This window comes from Mycteria americana, chromosome 1 (genome assembly GCF_035582795.1).
Source record: "Mycteria americana isolate JAX WOST 10 ecotype Jacksonville Zoo and Gardens chromosome 1, USCA_MyAme_1.0, whole genome shotgun sequence".
NCBI classification, from domain to species: domain Eukaryota; kingdom Metazoa; phylum Chordata; class Aves; order Ciconiiformes; family Ciconiidae; genus Mycteria; species Mycteria americana.
In genome coordinates, this window is record NC_134365.1 from 155,245,767 (window position 1) to 155,269,384 (window position 23,618).

General features: G+C 45.7%; 1 protein-coding gene across 2 annotated transcripts in view; it reads left to right on the plus strand.

Annotated features, from left to right (window-relative positions):
• The window catches only part of ADPRHL1 (ADP-ribosylhydrolase like 1), a 39,313-nt gene extending 20,002 nt beyond the window's left edge, over window positions 1-19,311 (plus strand). Inside the window, exons 6-8 of one of the 2 annotated variants that reach the window (XM_075525383.1) lie at window positions 736-868; window positions 1,969-2,122; window positions 8,521-19,311. In XM_075525383.1, coding sequence (XP_075381498.1) covers window positions 736-868; window positions 1,969-2,122; window positions 8,521-13,303 — 5,070 coding nt within the window. In that variant the 3' untranslated portion in view covers window positions 13,304-19,311. Of the gene's footprint in view, window positions 1-735; window positions 869-1,968; window positions 2,824-8,520 lie in introns of those variants that run through there. The other variant, XM_075525391.1, reaches the window with a different exon arrangement.
• The last annotated feature ends 4,307 nt before the right edge of the window (window positions 19,312-23,618 follow it).

Below are 23,618 nucleotides of genomic sequence, written 5' to 3' on the forward strand. Positions count from 1 at the left end.
ATTTGGGGATTTTGGGCAGGAAAAATTGAGTTCTGGAGGTACCTCCTCTAGAGAAAATCCAGTTTTCCTTTGCAAACCTAGCTGTGGGCGTTGGGGTTTTTTCATTCTTTCTTCTCTTGGGGAAGAAATGTTTCTTACATTTGCGAATCATTTTCCCTCTTGTTCAATAAATGCTTGTGGAAGAGGAGAGAAAAGGTTTGGCAAGAAAAAGTCAGAGAAGGGGGCTTGAATTAACATAGTCTGAAACTGAGCCCCTAAAGAAACTACTGAATCAGAACTTTTTCACCCCCCATGTAAAACTTGGCTAATTGGAACATTTGCAAACGTGTGACAAGGGCAGTTGAGAATATTTCCAAGAGGCAGGAAGAGGACTGACAAAGTAAGTCCTTACCAACCCCAGTTTTTTAAATAATAAGGAATTTCTGGGGTATGAACTTGGAATCTATCTTGATCTACTTTTTGGCATTCTTGGCTTGCTTAGATCAAGTGTTAAGCTGGGGTGCGTTAAGCTGGGGTGCAGGCTTATACCCGCACCTCAGGCATCGCCTAGGCCGCGGCAGCTGCTGCTGTGCTGGCTCATCCGGCGCCGCAGGCAGCGGTGCAGGCAAGGCAGCTGCCTACCACCCTTCCCCTGCGAGACGAGCTGTTCCCACAGCAGAAGCCACAGCAGCGCGGCCGTGGGCCCCACGTCCCCATTTCCAGTGCCCTACCCTGACACTGCTGTCTCTCCCGCAGACGTACAGGAGGTGGAGCTCCGAGGGCCGGGGCGGGAGACGAGGCCACGACGCCCCCATGATCGCCTACGACGCCCTGCTGGGCTGCGGCGGGGACTGGACAGAGCTCTGCAACCGCTCCATGTTCCACGGAGGTGAGGGCCCCCCGCGGCTCCCGCCCCCGGCTCCCTCACCGGGGCGGGAGAGATCCCTCCCGCCATGGCCAATCTGCCGTGTCCCCTGTTATATCTGCTCCCCTGGTTTTACCCCCTAAACCCCCTTCTTGCGGCAGCAGCTGCCACACAAGCCATTTAGGGTGCTTTTCAAATGTTGCTCCATCTAAGTCTCATGGTTTCACCAGAGGTGCACGAGGAGTAAATCCAGTATGTCGTTGTAAAGGCCCGGCTTCTTCCCCCGCCAAAACGCCAGCGCCTTTGGCAAAGCAGCCTTTTAGCCGCACGTAGTGAAACCAAGTGAGGGAGAAAAATAATATAGCGCCCAATCAAGTGCCAGGCAGATAAAATCTGGCCCTTAGAGGCACACAATTAATTACTTTTACCGCTTTGCAAGAGATAACTCTCTCGCTGGCAGCCGCATCCTGCTGGGCTCTCCAGAGGGCCAGCGTAGCTGCGGGGGGGAAGGACCCCAGCTCCCGAGTCACCGTCTCCCTCCCTGCCTGGCGTGGGCCCTTCGCAGGGGCTCTGGGTCACTCACTCGCCCTGACACAGCGGTGAGAGCCCATGGCCCCTCGCTGCAGAGCCTGGCAGGCGCGAGCCCGTGGGCACCACAGGGAGCATCGGTGCTGCTCACCATGGCTAGATGTTTTAACGCGTGTGCGGTGCCACGCTGTGCTGTTAGGAAGGAAGGTACGCTCTCCAGTTCCAGGACGTTTGCCGTGTAGCAGGGAACCGTGTAGTTACTCTTCCCTCCTTTTTCCCTCGCAATGGCTAGCTGCTTGCAAGAGCTGTTCTGTTGGAGTGGATTTTCCCCAAACCAAATAAGCTCCTAGCCCAGGAACGCACGCCGCAGAGGCGTCGCCGCATCCTTGCCTTGGCATCGCTCTCTTCCCTAGGTATCCTCACCTGGCACTGCCAGAGGCAGGGCATGGGGTGGTGCAAGCCTTTGGGACTGACCCAACATGCCCCCACCACGCTTCGTCGGCAGCGTAATATGTCCTCCTCTGTGCAGCGTGGTTTTTGGTTGTGTATGTGAAGGTGACTCTAAGAGACCATTGCAATTGTGCTTAAACTTGCAGGAGAAAGCGCGGCTACGGGGTCCATCGCTGGCTGCCTGTACGGCTTGGTTTACGGCCTAAGCAAGGTCCCCAAAGGCTTGTACCAGGACCTGGAACAACGGGAGAGGCTCGAGTACTTGGGCGAGAATCTTTACCGACTATCCATGGAGGAAAAGTAAAGCAGTTTCTGCCATTTTCTCTTTCTATAAAGACTATATCAAACCCTGTAGATAACTGACTGACATTCATAGCGAAGGAATTAGCCAAGAGTTAGTCTGAAAGGCTGTATGTAGATCGTGTGCAAGCGAAGATAGCTGAATTATTCAAGACTGATTAGACATTTACGGTCTTTGTGTTTTTTTTACAGATGTAGGGATTTCTGAGTATAAAGAGTGCTGCTTAAACCAGTGAGATAATCTCAAATGGAAAAAAATAAATAAAAACCTCTTTTGATTGATTTCAGTCTAACTTGCTATAATACCACTTCCTAAACAGCTGTGACCAGTAACTACACATACAAAATTAATTTTCAGAACTAATGCTTTCCTGCAAAACTAATGGTAGTACCCACTTATGGGGATATTCTCTGTATATTTGACAATGCTTTCACCACTGCTGTTCCTCCTTGTTCTCAAATCTAATGTGTCTGTGACACTTGTAAACCTAATGTCTCACGGATTAGCTTTTAATGAACTGCTGATCCCCGCATCAGCACTGTGGTGCAAGGTATTGTTACATTAGAAGCTTCCAGAAAAGGAAAAGCCAACACTAAAAATACCCCCAAGGAACAGCAAAGCATCAGTGTGTCTAAAATTTCTGAATTACGCTTTTATCATTCTTCAGTCGTCAGAACAAAAGTTTTTTTTAAGATATAACTGGCTGAAATATTTGTAAATAAATTATCTTACACTATTTTCTAAGCATCATTCTTTATTTTTAGATTGAGCAGATTATATGTTGCTGTATCAGTATCAGAATTTTTGGCTGAGGTCTTCAAGCAGTTGTAATAGGTCAGCAGTCAGGCTGTGATACATTTCACAAGTCTGAGCACCACAAAAACCCCAGGAAGAAAACAATTACAACTGCTTTACCTTTTTCCTTTTTCTTCTTTCCTTTTTCCTTTTTCCTTTTTTCCCTTTTTTCCTTTTTCCGCTTGCCTTGCCTTGCCTTGCCTCACCTCGCCTCACCCCACTTCTCCAACTTCTTCTTCAACTTCTTCAACTTCTTTTCTTTTTCCTTTTCCTTCTTTTTCTTTTTTCTTTTTCTTTTTCTTTCTTTTTCTTTTTCTTTTTCTCTTTCTTTTTCTTTTTCTTTTTCTTTTTCTTTTTCTTTTTCTTTTTCTTTTTCTTTTTCTTTTTCTTTTTCTTTTTCTTTTTCTTTTTCTTTTTCTTTTTCTTTTTCTTTTTCTTTTTCTTTTTCTTTTTCTTTTTCTTTTTCTTTTTCTTTTTCTTTTCTTTTTCTTTTTCCTTTTTCTTTTTTCTTTTTCCTTTTTATTTTTCTTTTCCTTTTCCTTTTCCTTTTCCTTTTCCTTTTCCTTTTCCTTTTCCTTTTCCTTTTCCTTTTCCTTTTCCTTTTCCTTTTCCTTTTCCTTTTCCTTTTTCTTTCTTTTTTCTTTTTCTTTCTCTTTTTCTTTCTCTTTTTCTTTCTTTTCCTTTTCCTTTTCCTTTTCCTTTTCCTTTTCCTTTTCCTTTTCCTTTTCCTTTTCCTTTTCCTTTTCCTTTTCCTTTTCCTTTTCCTTTTCCTTTTCCTTTTCCTTTTCCTTTTTTCTTTCCCTTTTCCTCTTTTCCTTTTTTCTTTTTCTTTCCTTTTTCTTTTTCTTTTTCTTTTTTCTTTTTCTTTTTTTTTTTGGCAAGAAATCCAACAAACTATGATTCAGTTAAAAGTTGCATACAGCAGGCAAAGTAAACAGTAGACCTCGGTGAAGGAGGTTCTGATGCACCTGCAGCAGCACGGGCACAAATCTGGAATCCTCAATGAAATGACACAGAAGAAGTGAGCACAGAATTTGTCCCTGGCATTTAACCTTATGTTTTACCTCAAAAGTTCAGAAACTGAGGTCTACATAGCACTTTCTAATCTCCACCGTGAGTGATTGCCTACATGGTGTTGGTTTCTCCTATCTTTCTCCAGCTGCTGAACTGTGTTTTAAAAAGATAGCTAAAAATACTTAAGTACTTTCCTACCCCTTTTTCCATGTAAGCAGTTGATGGAATCGTCACTGGGATGCTATGTGGCAAAAAGAGGAGCAGGTGATCCCTGTCATTATGAATAGCAGCCTGCATGACAATATCTGTATGAAAAGGTTTTCCATACTATGAGCTACTTCAAACACTGTTTGAGCATGTTTTCTCTTTGCAGCTTTGCAAGGTGCTTTCTTCTTTGCTTTAGAGATACGTTAAACCAAAAGGAGCATTTGTGTCAGTAGCTTTTGATTTAAGAGAATGCCAAGACTTTCTAAAAACATTCCTTCTAGTTTAGGATGCCTCTAGTGTACCTGTAATAAACTAAGCAATAGAGAAGAGAGAAGAACATATCCTGCATAAGGTAGGATTTTCTCTAGTACTTTGGCTTTTCCTCTTCCTTTAGAAAAAAAAAATCACAAAAAAAATGAAGAGCATTCATAACTGTTCCCACTTTACCTTCTATCCAGGCTGGGGAGGACCAAGTTTGTTTCAGAGACAAATAAGATAATCTAACTTAAAAGGTGGTTCCCAAAGACTGAACTTGTAAAGCACCATTTCTGCAGTTGTTGAGGCGAGCAGCATGTTGGCCATCTTTTCACTGACAACACTAAAAAGGCCTGTGCATTGGTCCGAGCAGGCAGAGCTGCTCCCAGTTGCCTTCCTTATCTACGGGCAGCAATTTGAACCAAACACCACGCAGAGCTGGGTAGCAACAGGGATGCCCAGGGATGAGGTGGCCTACGGGATGCAGCATCTTGCGTGCTCCAGCTGGTGGCCATTTCCCCAGAGCCAACCAACAGCGAGTCAGAGCAATCCATCGATGTCTAGCAGCTTCTGCGAGTCAGACAGTGTTTTCCAATTTTTTTCCTGTCTTTTGATGAAGTCTCCATAGTGCTGCCTCCTCCTGCCCATGCCCTGTCCTGAGCGCTGCCCCCGCAGCAGCTAGTCCTTCGTGTTGCCAAGCTGTGCAAAATGGTGGACGGATATTTAACATGTAATTCAGGGTCAAGAGACAGGGCCTTCTCTTCTCCACACCAGAGACGGTAAACCAGAAACTCCTTCAGCCATATGCTTTTAGCCAACACCATGGGATGCCACCACCCCCTGCTACTCAGCAGCCTCCGGACCCCTACAGAGCGGAAAGGCAGGAGTGCATTGGTGCCGGAGGGTGCGGGCAGGGCGGGGGGAGAGCACTGGCTCCTCTCCTTCTGCCGCAGCACATGGGCTCTCCTCCGCTCCGCAACATGGCGGCGTCCGCTGCCGAGGTTTCTCTGGGACGGACCAGCTAGTGGGATAGGGTTGCACCGCCGCCCATTAGCATATCAGGCTGTTGCCACTCTGATGTTGCCATGATAAGTGTCACTGAAGAACCTATAAATAAATAACTGAGCTGCCTGTCTTATGCATCTTAATTATTCGTGGGCCAAGAAGACAGGAAACTTTTGAAAGTGGCCTTGCCTCCTCTGGAGGTCCAAGCGATCTGTCCTCCAGACACTGAAAGTGATGCAGCAGCACTTCCAGAAACCAGTAGCACGCTGAGGCAGCAGCACGCACATTAAAAACAGTGAAAACCAGCGTCTCCAGGGGAAGAGAGGGGCAAGGAGGCTGAAGTCCACGTTAGGCCATTTCACAGGATCAGGGAGGAGCCCAAGTATCTGCCTTATCATCCGGTGTAACTCACACTGCTGGGAAGTGACTTCTGCTGGTGTGGGGCTCCCCCTGTGCATGGGGGGTACCTGCCCAGTTCCTCCCGAACATAGGTGGGACTAGAGTTGATCATCTGTAGTAGATATAGCGGTGACTATATTTCATTGATAGGTCACATAGTTTAAGAACAGCAGGATGCAACTTGGGAAAAGGTGGTGAAGAAATATTAGGGATGGTGTCTTGGCCTCTTGAAAATGGTGGTCATGCTCCCAAACCTGAGAAACCCTCCAGCTTTGCCCTCCTTCCCCAAGGCGAAAGCATGGTGTTTTCCAAACATTGGGACAACGCGGTCTCATCACTACTCACATTTTCTGCGGTGGTCTCAGAATTTAGTGTCATTGTACCACAGCCCTTGCACAGAACACATTTCAGATTTACACAGTCGTGGTGCTGGTTTGCAGGTGCAGTCATTTTGGAAGAACTGCAGATGCCCTAAAAAGGTGCCATAGCTGTTTGCTCATCTGCTGCTGCTTGCTGGTGAATATGGATCAAGCACTCAACCCATGCAACATGTCTTGGTACTTAAGACAATGCAGTATTCTCACAAATGCTACATTTCAGAAGGCATCCTATAAGAACACTCTAACATATATTTTACCAAAAGCATAAAAGGAAAACTCTGAACAGAGCTCACTAGTAATATATTTTAATGAAGCTGTTTGAATTTTATAGCTCATAAGTGATTAATTACCTTGAATACTCATAGTAAAGAGGGTCTGATCTTCTTCCCTTCACAATCAATAGTGGTTTGGCTATGCTGACCTCACTGAAAGCAGGACTAGTCCATATTTTACTGTGTCCATTTATTGTATCCAAAGTAGTCCAGAAGGGAGAGGTAAGCAGGGCATCTGGTTGCACTGCTGTTCTGAGAGATCACAGACAACCCTAAATCATGCTGGTTGATGGCCCTATGTGTGTTTCTGAATATACCAGGCACTTCTTAGGGAGGAGAGGAGCGATCTTCTGCCATGGCAAGGTTCCAGTCAAAATATCAGCAGACTGGCTATAGGAGGGAGAGTGAACCAGGATACTTTTAGCCTCAATTATACCCTGAATTCTGTTTTTTTTTCTTTATTCTGAAAATTCCCGTCGATGTGACAGACGAGGATCTTGGTGTAACATGGGAGCCTTGCTTCCTTGGCTGTGGTCAATTCAGTAAGGGAAAGGGTAGGTGTTACCACATTGTGCACGTGGGAGCTTGCACCTGTGCTATGCTGAAATGTGGTTATTCCCAATCAAAACCTACAAAGTATTGTTTGTCACATTAGACGTGGGCCAGTTGTCACGCTTTTTTCTTTTATTGGCCTTTAAAAATATCTACAAAGTCATTATAAATAGACCTTCTTCCATTCAAGATGGCAACTTCATCCCACTGCTGAGGGATGTAATTTTCAATATGTGCACTTGAAATGCAGCCAAGTGTAATCCAAATGTCACTACCCAACTGGACGAGGACCAGCCCCCCACTTTGCAAACAGCCCCCATAATATCGCAGTGGGGGGCCAGGTCCAATTTCTTTCAGAGTCCGTGGGGTACCAGCTGCTGGGGCACAGCTGGGCCTTCCACAACCTTTCGAGGCTGACACTCCCTGAAGGATGAGCCTCTTTGCAGCCTTTCTTCATTTTCTGTGTGGGCTTAATTTAAAGAATTTTTTATTCCACTTCTGATCATAAAAAGTAATCCCCTCCCGGTATGCAGGCTGCATTCTGTGCATGAAGCTATTTCACTGCACGGTGAAGTAACCTTCCAGCTTTTCATGGTGTCAGAAAGCCGACACCTCTTGGGTTTTTTCCCTCCTAGCCCCATCTATTGTTATTGACTTCACGCTCCAGCTTTTGTGCTGAGTTCAGTATTTTATTTAGTAACTGATCCACACCAACTAAAGCATTGCCTAAATCCCCAGCTGTCCAAGGGCCTGAATCTTCAAACTCAAGTGTAGGCCCAACATACCAGCCTTCTTGCTCCAGATTAAAGGGGGTTGTAGTCAAGGGACGTTGTTGTGGTGGTGCTACGCTTTACAAAGCAGATTTAAGAGCATAGTTCTGATGTGGGATTTGAATGCTGTCAAAAAGCTAATCATGCCAATCCTGTGGGGTTTTTTATAATTCTGGAGAGGTACCTACTGACTTCTAACCTGTACCAATAGCAAAAACTATCAGTGGCATATTTGTGCTCCTCAGCCTTGATATTTTGTTTTAATGGTTTGAGTCTCTTTTTATAACCCGGAGGCAGAACCATGTTTTCCTGCTAACTGCATTCTCACCATATTTATCTTTGCCTACACTTTACCTAGCAGGAGAGCAAAACACCTTCGATGTTGCCCTCACATTAGGACATGGTAATACTAAATGAGTGAGGAGTGGCATAGATGCAATGTGGTCACCCCAACTAGTGTTGCTTGCTCCCCTAAGTGCTTCCACTGGCCACAAAACAGAAGAAAGAGACGACGGTGCTGTGTGGGACCATGTGAAGCCCTGCACGCTGCTGCTACACCTTGCCTCACAAAGCTTGTGAACCACTTTGCATGCTTTTTAACTGGTCACTAACAACAGCCCTCTTGAGAAGTTCTAAATTAAGGTATTTTTTTCCATTTTATGCGCAGCAGCGTGCCATTAAAGCAAAATAAGGAGGTAGCGGCAATGTTGATTACTTGAAAAGAACATTCATGTTTTCTCTTGCACAGCACCAAAAGCACACGCTTTTGCGGAGATGATAAGATGCTGGTAGACCCTTTGGTGCTGAAGAAGAAGCTCAATAGGATGGCAACAGAGCAAGGGGCCTTTGCTGTTCTCAGCAGCCTGCTGCTATACGTCACCGAGCTCGCAGCCAGCGATCCACAGCTCAGGAGCAAGAGGACAAAATGGGCAGAAGGTAAAGAAAACAAGGTGAGTTATAACCAGCCATGTCCAGATCCAAACAGGGGCCAGTATCCAACCAGATTTCAGCTCTTGAGGGCCAGGTTTCTAAACAACAATCGCGAGCCGTACACCAAGAAAAGAAGAGAAGTCGGCAAACTGGTCATTAAAGAGAAGCTGTGGGTGAGCAGGGCTGGTAACAAGCTGGACAGAAGCAGAGACAGGAAAGGAGATGGAAAAGCAGTGGAGGAGGATGCAGACACAGCGCCCAGTGAGAGGGCCAAGTGGAGCAGCATGAGTGGGAAAAACACAGTGAAGAACATCCTGAAGAAATTTTTAGCTGCCGAAGAAAAAGAAACCAAGGAGAAGTCTCCCAGCTGGAAAAAGAAGGGGCCAAACAACGGTTTGCCGAAAATAGTCAACAAGAGTTCGGTCCTGTCCAAACTGAAGGAGCAGTTTGAACAAAACGCTCTCTGCTCAGCTGCAGAGGTCAAAGCATCGCTCTTGCGCAAAGGTGAGAAAAAGACTAAAAACTTCCTGAGCAGAAAAACTATTCGTAAGCCAGAGGTCAGAATACTTCGCACGGCAGCAATGACAGCCACAGGGATAAACAGTCCAGAGTCCCAATATTTAGTGTGCTCCACGGTCCCAGTGCCCAGACTCAGCATCGCTACCGAAATCAACCATCCTTGGAGCTGGTCCAAAAATAACGCCGCGAAGCAGCCTTTTGGTCATGACACACCGTTGAAAGAAAAGGGGGGGGCCAACAGAAAGCCTGGTGAGAGCAAAGCACCAGCAAATGCAGCACAGGACAGGAAGGACGAAGAAGAATTACCGGTGGCACCCAAAGCCACGACTGATGGAAAGGACCGTTCTGAGGATAAAATAGATTCCACAAAGCAAGGACCCAACTTTAATCTTAACCTAGATAGCTCTTCTACTACCTGTAAAAACAAAGATCTTGTGGACTGCATTCCTCCCTTGTCTGAACATAGTCTAGGCTGCGACGGGAATAACATGTCAGCTGGGCCTGAGACATCTTCACTATTGGGGATTACAAATGCTGTGCAACACGTTAAGGAAGACAGTCCACCTTCTAACTCGCCTTACTTCAGCACAGTTGAAGGATCCCATGAACAAAGTCCTCAGGATACTAAAACAGGTGAGATTCCTGAAATAACTATGTATGTATACAGTTCAGAGGAAGCTGACACAGAGCTCACAGAGCCAGAAAAAGATCCTGTCTTTGCAGGTCAAAAATGTTTTCCAGAGCAGAAAGCACTGGAAAACATTCTGCCATTTCACTCTCCAGAAGTTCAAGCATCTTGTGAAGTTGAGTCTCCAATGGAGGATCGACAGATAACTCTCCTAACACCAGCTTCTGGCAAAAGGCCACTGATAGTCCAAAAAGAGGCACCAGGTTTAAGAGGCAGATGTTCTGAGGAAGCCAAGGAAGGAGCGAAATATCACAGTGAAGACAAATTATCTTCTACTACTAGCAAAAATGATCGTGATGTCCCAACTAAAAAGGAAGAGGACAATAAAACACCCAACAGCCAAATGCAAAATGAATCCAAAACCAAGCAGCCACAGCCTCCTCAAATGCCCAGCCCACAAAACAGCTTTGGTAATTCCAATGCTGGCATATCAAATCCAGATGTAAATCAGACCAAACCCACACTCTCCTCAAATGAGAGCCAGGAGCAGAAGCCTGGTGCTACAGAAGAAGAGCACATCTCTTCTCATTTGGAAAAGACACAAAGCCCTTTGCCAGGTGACCTTGTGAAGCACAGTTGCTACATCGCAGAAGAAGATTTTGGGAAGGACAAATTATCTTCATTAACTGAAATGATGAATCATGCAAACAATCGAGCCCTGCACAGGAGTACCTTGACTGACCTGGAGACCTGTCACAAGCCATCCAAATCTTTCATTAAGCGTGAAGAAGCCACCGCAGATGAGATGCCCTGGCCTGACTCTGAGGCATGGCAGTCACCCTCGTCAACCCCTTTACCAACACCAATGAGTGGGATTGCAGGACAAAGAATCCGTTGCACTCTTGGAAATCCCCCAGCCTTTCCACCTATTGATCTGGGGAGACAGGGAGCTGGTGGTGTGGGAGATGAGCATGCCAGCCATGGCTGGGAGAAGCATCCACCACCCTCTTCAGATGAGTTGACAAATCGTGGGAGCGATACAACGGTGGAGAAGGAAACTGCATGTGATTTTAAGAACCAAGTGCTGTCCCCGAATCATGAAACTGAAAATGAAAACTCTACAGCTGAAGAGACAAATACATGTCAGAGATTTGAGAACTGTCTTTCACTTTCAACCCAGAAGCCAGGAAAACATGAAAATAAAACCATGCTAGCAAGAAAGCCCCTATTATCCTTGGAGAAGAACCGAACACCAACTTCAGATGATACCACGAAGCAAGGAAGTGATAAGCTGGAAAAGAACCTGTTTCCTTCATCAACTGAATTGGTCTCAGACCAAAAGAAGCATGCAAAAGGTCGTAATAAGGTCTCCAAACATACAAAGGATAAGCTCTTGTCATCAGATAATGACATGAAGCATGAGAGTGATAGGATGGAGACAGAGGAGAGAGAAGAGAGAAATGTCTTGCATAAATCTGAGGAGGACCAAGTATTCACACCAAGTGATACAGTGGATCATGATAATAACTCTTCCAATGAGAAGAATGCTCATAGACCTCAAACATCCCAGTTACCTTCATCAGAGCATGATACCAACATTCAAGGAGTGAAAAATACCGGGCAGAATTTGAAGGGTCTAACGCCTTCAAGAGATCTTGTGAAACACGAGCATGATATGACAGTAGATGAAAACATCTGCCTCAATAATGGGAAACGCCACCTGTCCTCATCAAATGAACCAATGAAACGTGCAAATGACAGTGTAGGGGGAAAAAACATCAAGTCAAACTTCAAGAATTTTTCAATGCCACCAAGAAATACATCAAGGCAGGACAATAAGACCACTGATGAGGAGAATACCCCTCATACTTTGAAAAATGAACCAGTGCAGCATAAAAAGAGTTGTGAAGGAGAGAGGAATACTTCATGTGACCCTAAAAATCAAATACCATTATCAAATTCATTGGCGAAGCAAGACAAGAAATCCTCACCTCTAGAGACACAGAAACAGATGTCACCAGGTGACTTTGTAAAGCCTGAAACTAAGTCAGCTGAAAAAAAGACTAAACATACCTCTGAGAAGCCCTGGTCACCTTCTTCAAACAAAGTGCTGAAGCCTCAAGAAAGAAGCTCTTCAGGAGAGAGGAAGCAAAAGACACCAGCAGCAGAGGACACCAAGTCACCTGAAACAAAGGCTGTAAAAGAGGATAATGAGCACCAGCGTTCTGGGAAGTACCAGCTACCTCCTTCAAGAAAATCAGCAAAGCGTGAGGAAAACACTCCAGGAGGAGAAAAGCAGCAAACGAGATGTGACAATTTTACAACGCCTGATACAAATGCTGCAAAAGAGAAGAACAAATTTCCAAGTTCCAGGAAGTACCGATCAGTATCTTCAGAAACATTGGGTAAGCCTCAAGAAAAAAATACTCCAGAACAAAAGCAACAAACACCAGCTTCTGCAGGTTTTAAGAAGCCTGGTACTAATGCTATAAAAGAAAAAGATGGAGATCCAAATTCTGAGAAGTCACCTTCTTCAAAGAAAGTGGTGAAGTCCCAAGAAAAAAATACTTCAGGAGACAGGAGGCAAAAGACACCGGCAGCGGAGGACATCAGGTCACCTGGAGCAAAGGCTGTAAAAGGGGATGATAAACACCAGCATTCTGGGAACCACCAGTTACCGCCTTCAAGTAAATCAGCAAAGCCTGAGAAAAATATTCCAGGAGGAGGAAAACAACAAAAGGTATCTGAAAGTTTTACAAAGCCTGATGCAAGTGCTGTAAAAGATAAAAGCAAAGATCCAGGTTCTGGGATGTGCCAGTCCCCATCTTCAAATTCACTGGTGAAGCCTCAAGAAAAGAATGCCACAGCCAAAAAGAAACAGTCGCCACCACCACCTGACGAAAAAACAATGCATAAAACTGGTAGTCCAGAAAAGAAGAGTGGACCTGAGAGAAAAGAGAAATACCAGCTGCGCTCTTCAGCTCAAACAGAGAAGCACGGCAATGATGGCTCAGGAAAGGAAGGCCCCGTGGGCAATTTCAAGAGCTATCGAGCTCCATTGCCAAGCGATGGCATAAATTGTAAAAGCAATACTGTCCCAAAAGAGACCAGTTTGTCTAATACAGAGAAGTCCCCCAAATCATCCTCATTTCATGTTGCATCAAAAGATGAGGAAAATCCTGCTGGAAATAGAAAAAAACAGCCTGGATTTAAGAAGTACCAAGCACTCTCATCAAAGACTTTGGTGAGGCATGAGAAAGATGTTGCTGAAAGGGAGGGGAGCTGGCAGGCAGCTGGCGAAACAAGTGAGAGAAAAGCAGAACTGGAAGACTGCTCTAAAGCAGCAGCGTCATTCTCAAAATACACAGTGGAAAGCTACAGTGAAAGGCCCTTAGATTCATCTTTCAAACCATTGATCATTCGAGTAACTGACACATTTAAACATCACAGCTAAAAAATATGGCTACAGCTTAGGCAAGAACTTACAACCGATCGTGCCACCGATTCCCTTGATCTTCCTTTTTTCCTTTACTCTCCAGGGCATTATATTATCATTTTTTAATCACAAGGACATTGATGTGCATCTATCTGAGCTGGGCTTTTTTCCTTTCTTAAACATTAGCCTGAAGACATGAATTAAATTAATCACTGCAAGTGAATTAGCTAATCGCTGAATTAATCATCAGTTTATAAATTAAATATGAGAAGGGCTTTGAGATCGCATGAATTCAGCCCTGCTCCAGACTCTCCTTACTAACTAATGGGTTTTGTTTGTAACAAAGACGACTGTTCAGGGTGAACTCTATTTGTATTTACTTATTCTAATGAAACTCTGCTAGTACTTCTTCCAGGAATGGTGGTAGGCAGTGTCAGCTTTAATTATGTCAAAAAGCGCTTGTTCTAAGCTCTGCCTTGTCACAGATTAATGGGAACTGTTGATCTATTGCTGCATTGAGTGATGCCGTTAGCAAAAGTAGTGAGGGAAGGAGGGGAATGCTTCATTTATCTGCAGAAAAATCCTCAAAGGACGTTGATGCTACAAGAGGATTTACCACAAATGCAAATGTTCAGCCTCATTAATATTAATATTGGAAAAATAGTGATTTAACCTCCTCTGAAGCTATTTGCACTTTGGCCATACACTGTATGTGTGATTGTTGTAAAGACACACCATTTCAAGGGGTTCTTAATTACTGCAGATGAACATGCAACAAGCGTAAGAGCTCAGAAAAGCTCGACACTGAAAGGCCCTGAGGACCTCTCCTGAGGACAATGTAAGCCAGAGAGACTCAACAGCTTGCCGGGGCAATTCAGCTCTTCCTGGGACATCTGTCCCACTCCAAACCCTGGGGCACACAGACATGAGGCAAGTGCCACAGCTCACATTTGAAGTCTTAGAAAGTGTTTATTTTACAACGCGATGTGAAATGGAGCAGTAAGAAGCAGCTGGTGTCGCTGAATCCTACTAATGGGATATGATTTTTTGTGTTTACAGTAGTAGTGGCTTCTGTGCAAAGTTTGCACGTGACGAGCGTTGTTTTGGAGAAGTGAGGGCACGGTTGCTGCCTTGGGTGCTGTAGCAAAGCTGTGACAGACAGAGAAATCTTACAGCACCACTCTCCCATACGTCAGTTTAGCTTAGCATTGTAACCACATATTGAGGTTAAAACTTACTGTGAAGGAACTCTAAAGGCATATCCTAAGGACCCGCCTTCAGAAAGTTGCAGAGCTATCCAGAAAGAGAGAGGCTTTACGCAAGCGAGGTCCTGCTCGCCCGTGGCAGTGATTTCCCTTCAATTTTTAAGGCGCTCTCCCCAACCGCGCTCTGCGCAGCCGAGGGTTGGCCGTTCCTCCAGCCCAGGTTGGCAGAGTGCCCCGACCCACTGCCAGCAATGGAACGAAGACGAGAGCAGGCTGGCAGCAGGCTGAGATCAAACGCGTTTGCCAGCACAATGCACACAAGTCACATACGTGACGACTGGGCTGGCCCGGCTGGGGATGCTGCCAGGAGGAAGAGGGGACGTGAACATCATGTCCCCTGACGGCTGAAGAGGCTTAGACTTTCATTTCTTTTCCTTCACAACATGCCAAGAATTAGGCTTTCTGGCATCTGGAGGCTCACATATGAAAATCACATATGTATATCACACCGGTCCTCAAAACAGAGCCTAAATGGAATTTATTGGTGGTACAAGACTGCCCTTCTGTGCAGAGGTATGTTTCACCCACTGCTTTTATGAGCTGGCAACCATAAAGGCCACTTTGTACTAAACCTAAACTGTAATTTACTTTTTATTGTCCATGATTTCATTTCCCATTTGAGAAAAGTCCTTACAACATAAAGCATTTGCACCAGACTTGAACAGTAAATTCTCTATTAGCTGGCTTCTCCTGCCAGCACAGGAGAAGCCGTTTTAATTATTCTTTTTCCAATCTTTTAAAAGAAATTTACAGGGGTTTTTCTGGCCCTTTTTCGCACCTGGAAAGATCACTACCCTGTCACAAATTAAAGGACTTCTCCTGCCTGCCAGATATTACGCAGGTACCATCCAAGAGAGGTAGTCAGTGCATACCAGGAGACCCTCAACTCTTCCAATTTACACCTGCAATGTTTGTTTTTCTCAATAGAGATAGAGCATAGGAGACTAAGCACCCTATGTTCAGGAGAAGTCAGGCAGAGTCATCTTGTGGGCAGTTAATTTTTAGGTTGCTGCATGCCTTAATCTCTGCTGGTAAAACATAAATCATCCATCCAAGTCAATCGACCGTTCCTCCCTGAAGTGCACTTAAAACGTGGCAGAGATTTGCACTAAATGCATCCTTAAGGGTAATGCCTCGCTTAAGCAAATCACCAAGTTTTGTTTCAGGAGCTGCCACAATTAATCCTCCAGGAAAGGAGAGAGTGAGGCCATACCAATTCCAGCGGCGATGGCTAGAAGAGCAGTAGAAGATCGGTGTATCTTGCAGTCAACAGCCCAAAACAAGCCGCTCCAGACAATGCTGGCAGGAAATTTAGCACTGGTGATAAGCAAAGAAATGCCAGAAATGGGTATTTCAGAAAGAACAGGGGTTCGAGGAGGGGTACGCAGGTCTACATCAGCTGTGCCAGAAGGTCTGCAAATGGCCAGACTCGAACCCTGGTGAGAGCCTTGCCCGAGGGAGACACACAACAGAAAATAAAGTTTCATTCCCAGTCTCCAGGAGTCCTTCCTGGCCTCCTTCACCCCAGGAGGAGAGGCCCTGTGCCTCTGCTCTCCTTTAAGCACGTTTCCCACCCCTTCACAGGAGAGGCAGTGACGGGAGCCCTCCTGGGCTGCTATTTCACTTTGTCTGACCTAATAACAGATATTTTTGATGCTTCTGCTAGTACATCTCTTGATTTTCGTAGTTTTGCATGACGGGTGTAATTCTGTGCAGTTCTGTTCCTCCACCGCACTACAGCCCTCTGCTTTACTAAAACTAATCTTTCAAGGAAAGGATCTCCCAAGGTTGCTGAAGGCATTAGGTCCTTAGCCCGCACTAAATGTAGCAGGAATTTTTTTTTTTGCCAGTTTTAGTAATGCTTCCTTAAAGCCCTGGCTTAGCTATAGATACAGACAGACAATCAAAACCAGGCCAGGCACAGGGAAAATAAAGAAAAAACAAAGCCCAGGTATAAAAGGTTTTTTCAAGGTTATCCCTCTGTGGTAACATAGTTTGAAATTTCAGATTCTTATGGAATTAGCCTCTCATAGAGAGAGATCTTTTTAAGGGGACTGGGCAAAATTAATGACAACATCTTTTCCTCAGGCATAGCCCATTGCTTTGGATTCTCCAAAGTGTAGCTTTCCAGGAGTTTTTGAAAGCCTGAATAAAGGAGGTGTTTAGGGAGAGTCCTGACTCGAGCTGGAACTCGGGCACCTGAAGGGTCCCAGCTGAAGAAGCAGGTCTGAGGGGGGTTCGGTGGTTACTGGTGGGGTAGAGAGAGGTCAAGGCAAGCAGAGAAGCCAGGCAGGCTCCCAGTAGCAGCCATCAGTAAAGTCTTTCAGATTTTTTATGTCCTCTCTAATTAGGCCGTAGTAAAATCTCCCCTAGCACTTCACATGGGCAGGACACCTCTCAGATGGGCTTAGTAATGCGGGATTCACAAAAGGATTGGTTTGGGGTGATTTGGATAGCCAAGCATGGACCCGCACAAACTGCAGACCAGTGTGGTAGTACAGTCCCCTTCCCACAGTTGAACACGTGGCCGTCATCTCCAGCAGCCCCATTCATCCTCCCACATTTCTGACTGAAGGACAAACCTCTGCCTTTGGTCTCCAAACTCAGCACTAGGTCAACTGCCCTCGGGATGTGCTTTGCTCTCCCTCCATCTCCTACAGCAACGCAGCCCTTGACTGAGGCACCTGAAGCTGAGCGGGACAAACCCGGGCCTCAGAGTCCCAGCTTTGTAAAGAGACCGCCACTTGCTCCAAAAGTTTCATGAAACGAATGTGATGCCCGTATTTCTGGGGCTTCAGGCACCGAGAGAGCTCAAAGGGACCAGGGGAAGGGCTGAGAGCTCCATCTCCCCCCAGCTCAGAAAGGGCTGCTAAGCCGTGCTGGATGAGCGTTGTCTCCATGAAACTAACAAAGAGCTCCTGCTTGCGGATTTCTTTTTTTTTTTTTTTTTTAATTGAAAGAGGGCATATAAAGCATAGCTACTCTCAGCAAAAAGAGCCCAAGCCCTGAGAAGGTTTAGCCAGTGGAAGAACTCAGGCCAGTGTTGTACCATGAGGCATGACTGGTCCACATCAAAATTAGGAAATGTGTCACTACTTTTCTTCAGACCTCAAAACTGGGAAGAAACAGTTGTCCCAGTAGTGCTGTCTGACTCCAAATTGTTCAAATGCAACAAAAAATTAATGAATGCACACCTCTGGCTCTGAACTGTGAAATGACTTAGTAATTTATCACCATCTGCCAGAGTTGTGTCTCAGGCAACCTTTAACACATCGCGCATGACAAAAAAATAGAGACCAAGACCTGAAGTTGTACGATTTTTCTCAGGTTTTCCCCATTGTACTTTTTTGGATGTCAACGGAGCAGGTAATAGAAGAAAGTACTAAAGAGAAGAGAAAAGACCTCATATTAAAATGCAACTTCCCCCCCCCCCCCCCCCTCCATTTTAGCTTTTTTCCTTTCCACCTGCAGCCAGCAGATCCCAGCACACAGGATTATTCAGCACTTCGGTAAAGCATCCTTCCCAGCCCCGAGGTGCCAGAGATTAAATCTCTGGGCTGCTGACAGTAGAAACGCTCCACCTAATGGCTGAATTTGTAAAGCAGGTTGCAAGCAAGCAGCGGTGAACGCAGAGTAGAAGTGGGAATAGTGGTGGGAATAGTAGGGAAATTTAGGGAACCATTTCTTCTCTTATTCCTGTGCCGGTAAGGACTGGACACCATCCAGAAGGAGCTTGTCTGTGTGAGCAGAGTAACCTTACCAGTAAGGATCCTTATGGATTTTGGGGTGGGGGGTTGCTCTGGAACACTAAAGGAAATCTCTGTTACCAGTTACCTGAGCAATGAGCACAGGCGTATTAGGATCTCTCAGCAGAAACAATTTTGACTACTCTGCTCACTATGTGGTTTCCAAAATGCATCATGTCCTCTAAGCTTTATTTCTCTTTTTCATTTCCATGAGCACCTCTTTTTATAGAAGGAAGGAGTTTTCACTCCTTGATGAGAACTTTCAACATAAGAAAAAAAGTCTCGCTGGGTGTCTGCTTTCCTGCCAAGACTTTTTGTATACTGAATAGCCAAAGAAGCAGGAGGTCAGTATTTTACCTCTTACAGCCTGAAGGACCTGAAACAGTTTGGGGAATTGCTACACACATCCTCTTACTGTACTGGCTTTGTCCTTAACATGCCTTCAGTTGCTTGTACGCTACTGAGCTGCAGGTGCAACAACTTTGTAAGATGGTGGGATTTTCACTTGGCAAGCAAGTGCTACAGCAGGCTTTCAATGATGCCTGTCACGCAACAGCAGAAACATACTGCCAGAGGGAAAATTTCCTGAGAAAATAAAGCCATAGAAATCTATAATGCACCAAACCAGTTATCCTCAAAAAGCCACCAAAGAGCTGTTAGGGCCTATACTTTAAAAAATGGCTAGTGACTCCGAATATCCAACATGGGGCACTTTATCAAAGCATCTGATTTTTTGGGGAAGTTGTCAGCACTTGCTCTCTGAATATCAAGCTTCTTTTGTAAGATGCCTCATGCTAGGCAACCAAAGCCCCTTCTAAAAAAATTGACCCAGATTTCTGAAACACAGGAGAGTGTCACAGGCACCTTGTGACTGCCCCTGCATTGGACAGTCACAAGGGCAGTTACTTGCCCCTGCATCTACAAAAAAAAAGGCTGTGGACAAAAGAATTGGTGTGCAGGGACCGGCCAGCTCACCGCAGCCCTGTGGGTGAATGCAGCCAGCACAGGTTGCTTTCACCGCAGCCCTGTGGGTGAATGCAGCCAGCACAGGTTGCTTTCACCGCAAGGAATTGCAACCACTTTCTGCAGACCGCAGACCTTTTTGGCCTGCACCATGGCAGTTGCTGAGCCAGTCATGCTGGCCCTTGTAGGCAGGTGAGAGAGTTTTTATATAGTTGAGATGCAGCCTAAAAAGAAGGCAAGTCCTTCCCATCACTGTGCTCCCCAAGGCTTCTGGAAGGATTCAAAGAAAGCAAGCTCTTGGACACTGCAGAGGCAATCCATCCTTACCAAGAAACGACCGTGTTTAATTGAGTTACCCCATCAGAGTGAAATGCTTGTGTCCCTTGGGATTTGTACCAATACAATGGACTACCCAAAGGCAGCTCTGGATTGCTAGCCCCGGTTACTGAGATCTTTCATTCTTCTGAAGAATGGGAACAGTGCGGGCAGCGGTGATCCAAGAGTCCAAACAAGGTCCCACCAAATGTATCTCAGCTCTAACTATCTCTAGGCTCTGGGAAACTTATCGCAGAAGAACAGAAATCCCCAAAAGACATCTTCTTTATTAACTAATTTAAATTATACCCATCATGTAACAAGAAAGTCTGTACCATTGTCATACCACACAGATTTCTTAATAAAACTGTTTTCCTTCTTAGATGGGTTACTTATTTGTACCACTGAGTCTTACTTGCGTGTCGAGAAGATGAAAATAATAAAAGCATACAAAATAATGATCTTGTAATCATTCTGTCATTATCAAGGAAGGAGCACGAGAAACAAAGACAAACAGTGCCTGTAAGTATCTCATCAGTATGCAAACTGTTTTCCTTACGCCCAAGAGAGCTGACACATGCTGAGTTTCATGGGACAGCTGGGAATAGGTAGAAAACACGGAGCATTAATTATGCAAATGTTGTGGCTTTGAAAAGAGCACGACAAGCTGCATTTTCGGCAGCTCGCTTCTGGCTGCCCTGTCCCCGCCGGCTCCTCGGATCCACGCAAAGAGCAGGCTGCATGCCAGAGAAGTGACTCCCGCCACCAAAATAGGAGCAGTGATGGGCTAAGGAGCAGGCTGGTGGGACCAACCTCCTCCTCCCACACTGCCCATAGAGTGGGGGTGGCCGGCCAGGGCTGCGTGACCTGACGTGACTTCCTGTCTTGCTTTTGCTTTGTGATGGGAGTGATTAAATGCACACCTGAAACAAACCTGGTGCCACGGCAGGGCTGGATCAGGTTTGGCTATCCGTGATCCATGGCTGGCAGGAGAAGCCAGCAACCTGGTGACCACATTAGTGTGTCAGAGCTGCAGAAAGGCCTCAGGCAGCTACTCCTTCATATATAACCTTTAGGCAAAACAGCATTTCTGTTGAGATTGCCAGATGCTGTCCCCTCCCGAACATGAAACTGGAGCAAATCTGAATCCTTGAATAGGGAAATACGGTTACCCACACAGCGGTCCAGGATGACCTGCAAGTGCTCCAGCTCTGCCTGCTGCTTGGCCAGAGCAGTCAGGCAAACCTGGGGCTAGCCCGTGGGAGCAAACGCTGGGGAAACCCCCAGCCCTTGCCTGAGCTAGGCATTTCTTCTGCTCCCGCAAACACTGGTGAAGGGAAGAGAGGGATCTTGCTGAGGGTTCACTCCTGAAACATCTGAAGATGGTTTGGAGGAGCCAAGTTCAGTTCTGTTCCTCCTTGTCACAAACTCTCTGTGCAATCATCAGCACTTAATCCGTCTGCACGTCCCACCTGCAAAACAGAAGACATACTCTGCAGGCAGCGGGGAGCTCGGGTGCCGGCTGTGGCCAGGGTCCAGCAAGCACCCAGTCTGGACCCACCACCTGGATGTGAGCAGCACAGAGAAACCAGGACAGAGGCTGCCCGCCCACGTTCGCCGTTGTCCTGTGCGTCTGACTCCTCTTCCAAAATCACTGCTGCTGGTCCTCACCTCCCCTTCGGCTCTTCCAGTGTTAATTCTCCAGGGGACATGTGTAGGTGAGATGGCCACTGAGCAGAAGATGTGCGGTGGAGAATGGGCAGAGCTGCAGTGGGAGACAACCCACGTGAGCACGCAGGTTATCAGGGTGATCCCATACACAGGCAATGTTTTTTCAGCTGTATATTTAGTCGAGTTGCAACTCCCCTCTTATTACCCAAACCAATGCTAGCAGTTGCTTGGGGCCTTCTGATGTTCCTCTGGTGTTTTTCTTCACCAGCTCATACAACCCATGTTTGAAAAAGGCACAAAGGGTGCGTGTAAAGTGTGTGGGAGCGCAATTCCCGGGAGGAGTGAGTATGAAGCTGAATGTCACTAAGAATTAGAAGAAACAGATTTATACAAGTACCACATGGAAGCAAGCACTTAAGCACAAGCTGTTCCTAAGAAAATATAATGAAAATACAGGTAAGTTTTGACACCACTACACCCCCCCCCCCCCATACAGTAAGTCTTTCTGATGTCAAAGGAATCAGCTTCTTTCTATGCCTTGCTTCTCCATCTGCGTAATGGGAATGAATGACTTTTTCCCTCACCTTGGTGCCTGTCTTTGTATACGTGATATATAAGGTCTTTGGGTCACGGCAGTCTGCAACAAGTGTATGTATGCGGATGTACCACCTATCTGACTGCAACTAAGAGCTCACTTGAAGTTTCCAGGCAATGTGAAAACTCAGACTGAAGATTACATTTATTATTTTCTATTAACTTCAGTCCCTCATTTTCAGAATTCACTTGGAAGCAGACATACGGCACAGGCGCAACCTCTGGGTGTTCCTTTCAAACAAGCTAACACTGAGGCTTAGTTTTGTATTAAAAAATTGGTTCACTGATTTTTTTAAATAACTTTTTAAAATAAGTGGCCACTGCTCTCCAATGTACACCACTAGCGCCCAAGTCTAGGCAAACAGAAATGCAAAATCAGGTCTTTCTTTATGCTTTCTCCTTTAGAAACCAAGGTTTAAATGAAAAATCAGCTGTTTGCAAATCTCAGGGGCTAAACTACGATGAGATAATTGTCTACTTCCCAGGGGCTGAAGAACAGTTCAGCTTCACTTCTGAAGGCCATGAGATCATGACAGTCTCCGTGAAGATCGTTAAAATTCCTCTTTGAGTGCCCTGTGACTGATGAAGGATTGTAAGAGCATATTAAGTCAACCAGCACCGACAGGACCCCGAAGCTTTGACGGGCTCACTGGGCAGCCCCTCGCCCGGTGGCTGCCCTCCTCGTAACCCTACGGCAGCAGAGCGGCTCCATCGACAGCAGAAGCTCCAGGTAGGACAAGACTACCACCAAACCTCTGATAAGAGCCAGAGGAGGCCATGGCAGACCAGCCTGGGTCTTGCTCACAGTTGCTAGGACCAGTGGGGCCAAATGCACGGTGAATTATGGGCAGGAGGCATAGCAGTAACAAGGCACCGCTGTTTCTCATTAGTGTGCACCATGATGGTATTTAGGACACAGTTTACAGGGCCGGCAAAGGCAGAACTGCAGATTCTCTGGTTCCTCTGTGGTGCTCACAAACCCTTCTGTTGCTGGTGGAGCTGACTACGTGTGTTTTCCTTTTGGCAGCTTTGAGATATAGCTTTTATTCAAAATGGGGTGAGGCTGAGGTCGCCTCAGTCTCCTCTTGATTTTTTTTAAAGGGATGAATGGAAACAATATTACAAAAATGAAACATTTTCTTTTGGTTTTGACTTTTTACTGTCAATTGGATGTGACTGTGATTCCTGAGCACTACAAGACAGTCACTGAAATAAGGTAACTTTTCTCCTTAAAATTTATGTCAAATAGAAAAATGCATTCCAATAATGAATTGGAATTCCTCCAGCCTGACAAAGAAAGCTCAACTTCCTGAAACACCACGTTTTGGTATATTTCAAAAATAAAACATGTTCTTGTGGAAAAAAATATGCTTAAGAAACAGTATGTTCCACGTTTCATGAGGAAGCCATTGCTGATTTCTAGTAGCAGGGGGAGGATGTTAAGGCCTGGGCTGGGAAGCCGAAGGGGGCAGGAGCCCTGCAGCGTGCTCTCTCCTTGCAGCTGAGACACTGACCAGGCATGAGGAGACTGCTAGCAAGGGTAGAAGCGGCCTGCTGCAGAAGAACATCAAGTCTATTTTTTTTTTTTTTTTTTACATTTTTTGAACAATCCACTGGGATAGGATTAAGCTCCAGAGACAGACACTCTAAACTGCTTTGGGATAACATCCAAAGGGCAATTTCCTTTTGCTAACTGGTGCATAAAAGAAGAGGAAATCCTAAGACCACCGTAAGCAAGGTGGCCCTGAGCTTGCGAGGCTGTTTTGTTCCCCGGTCCTT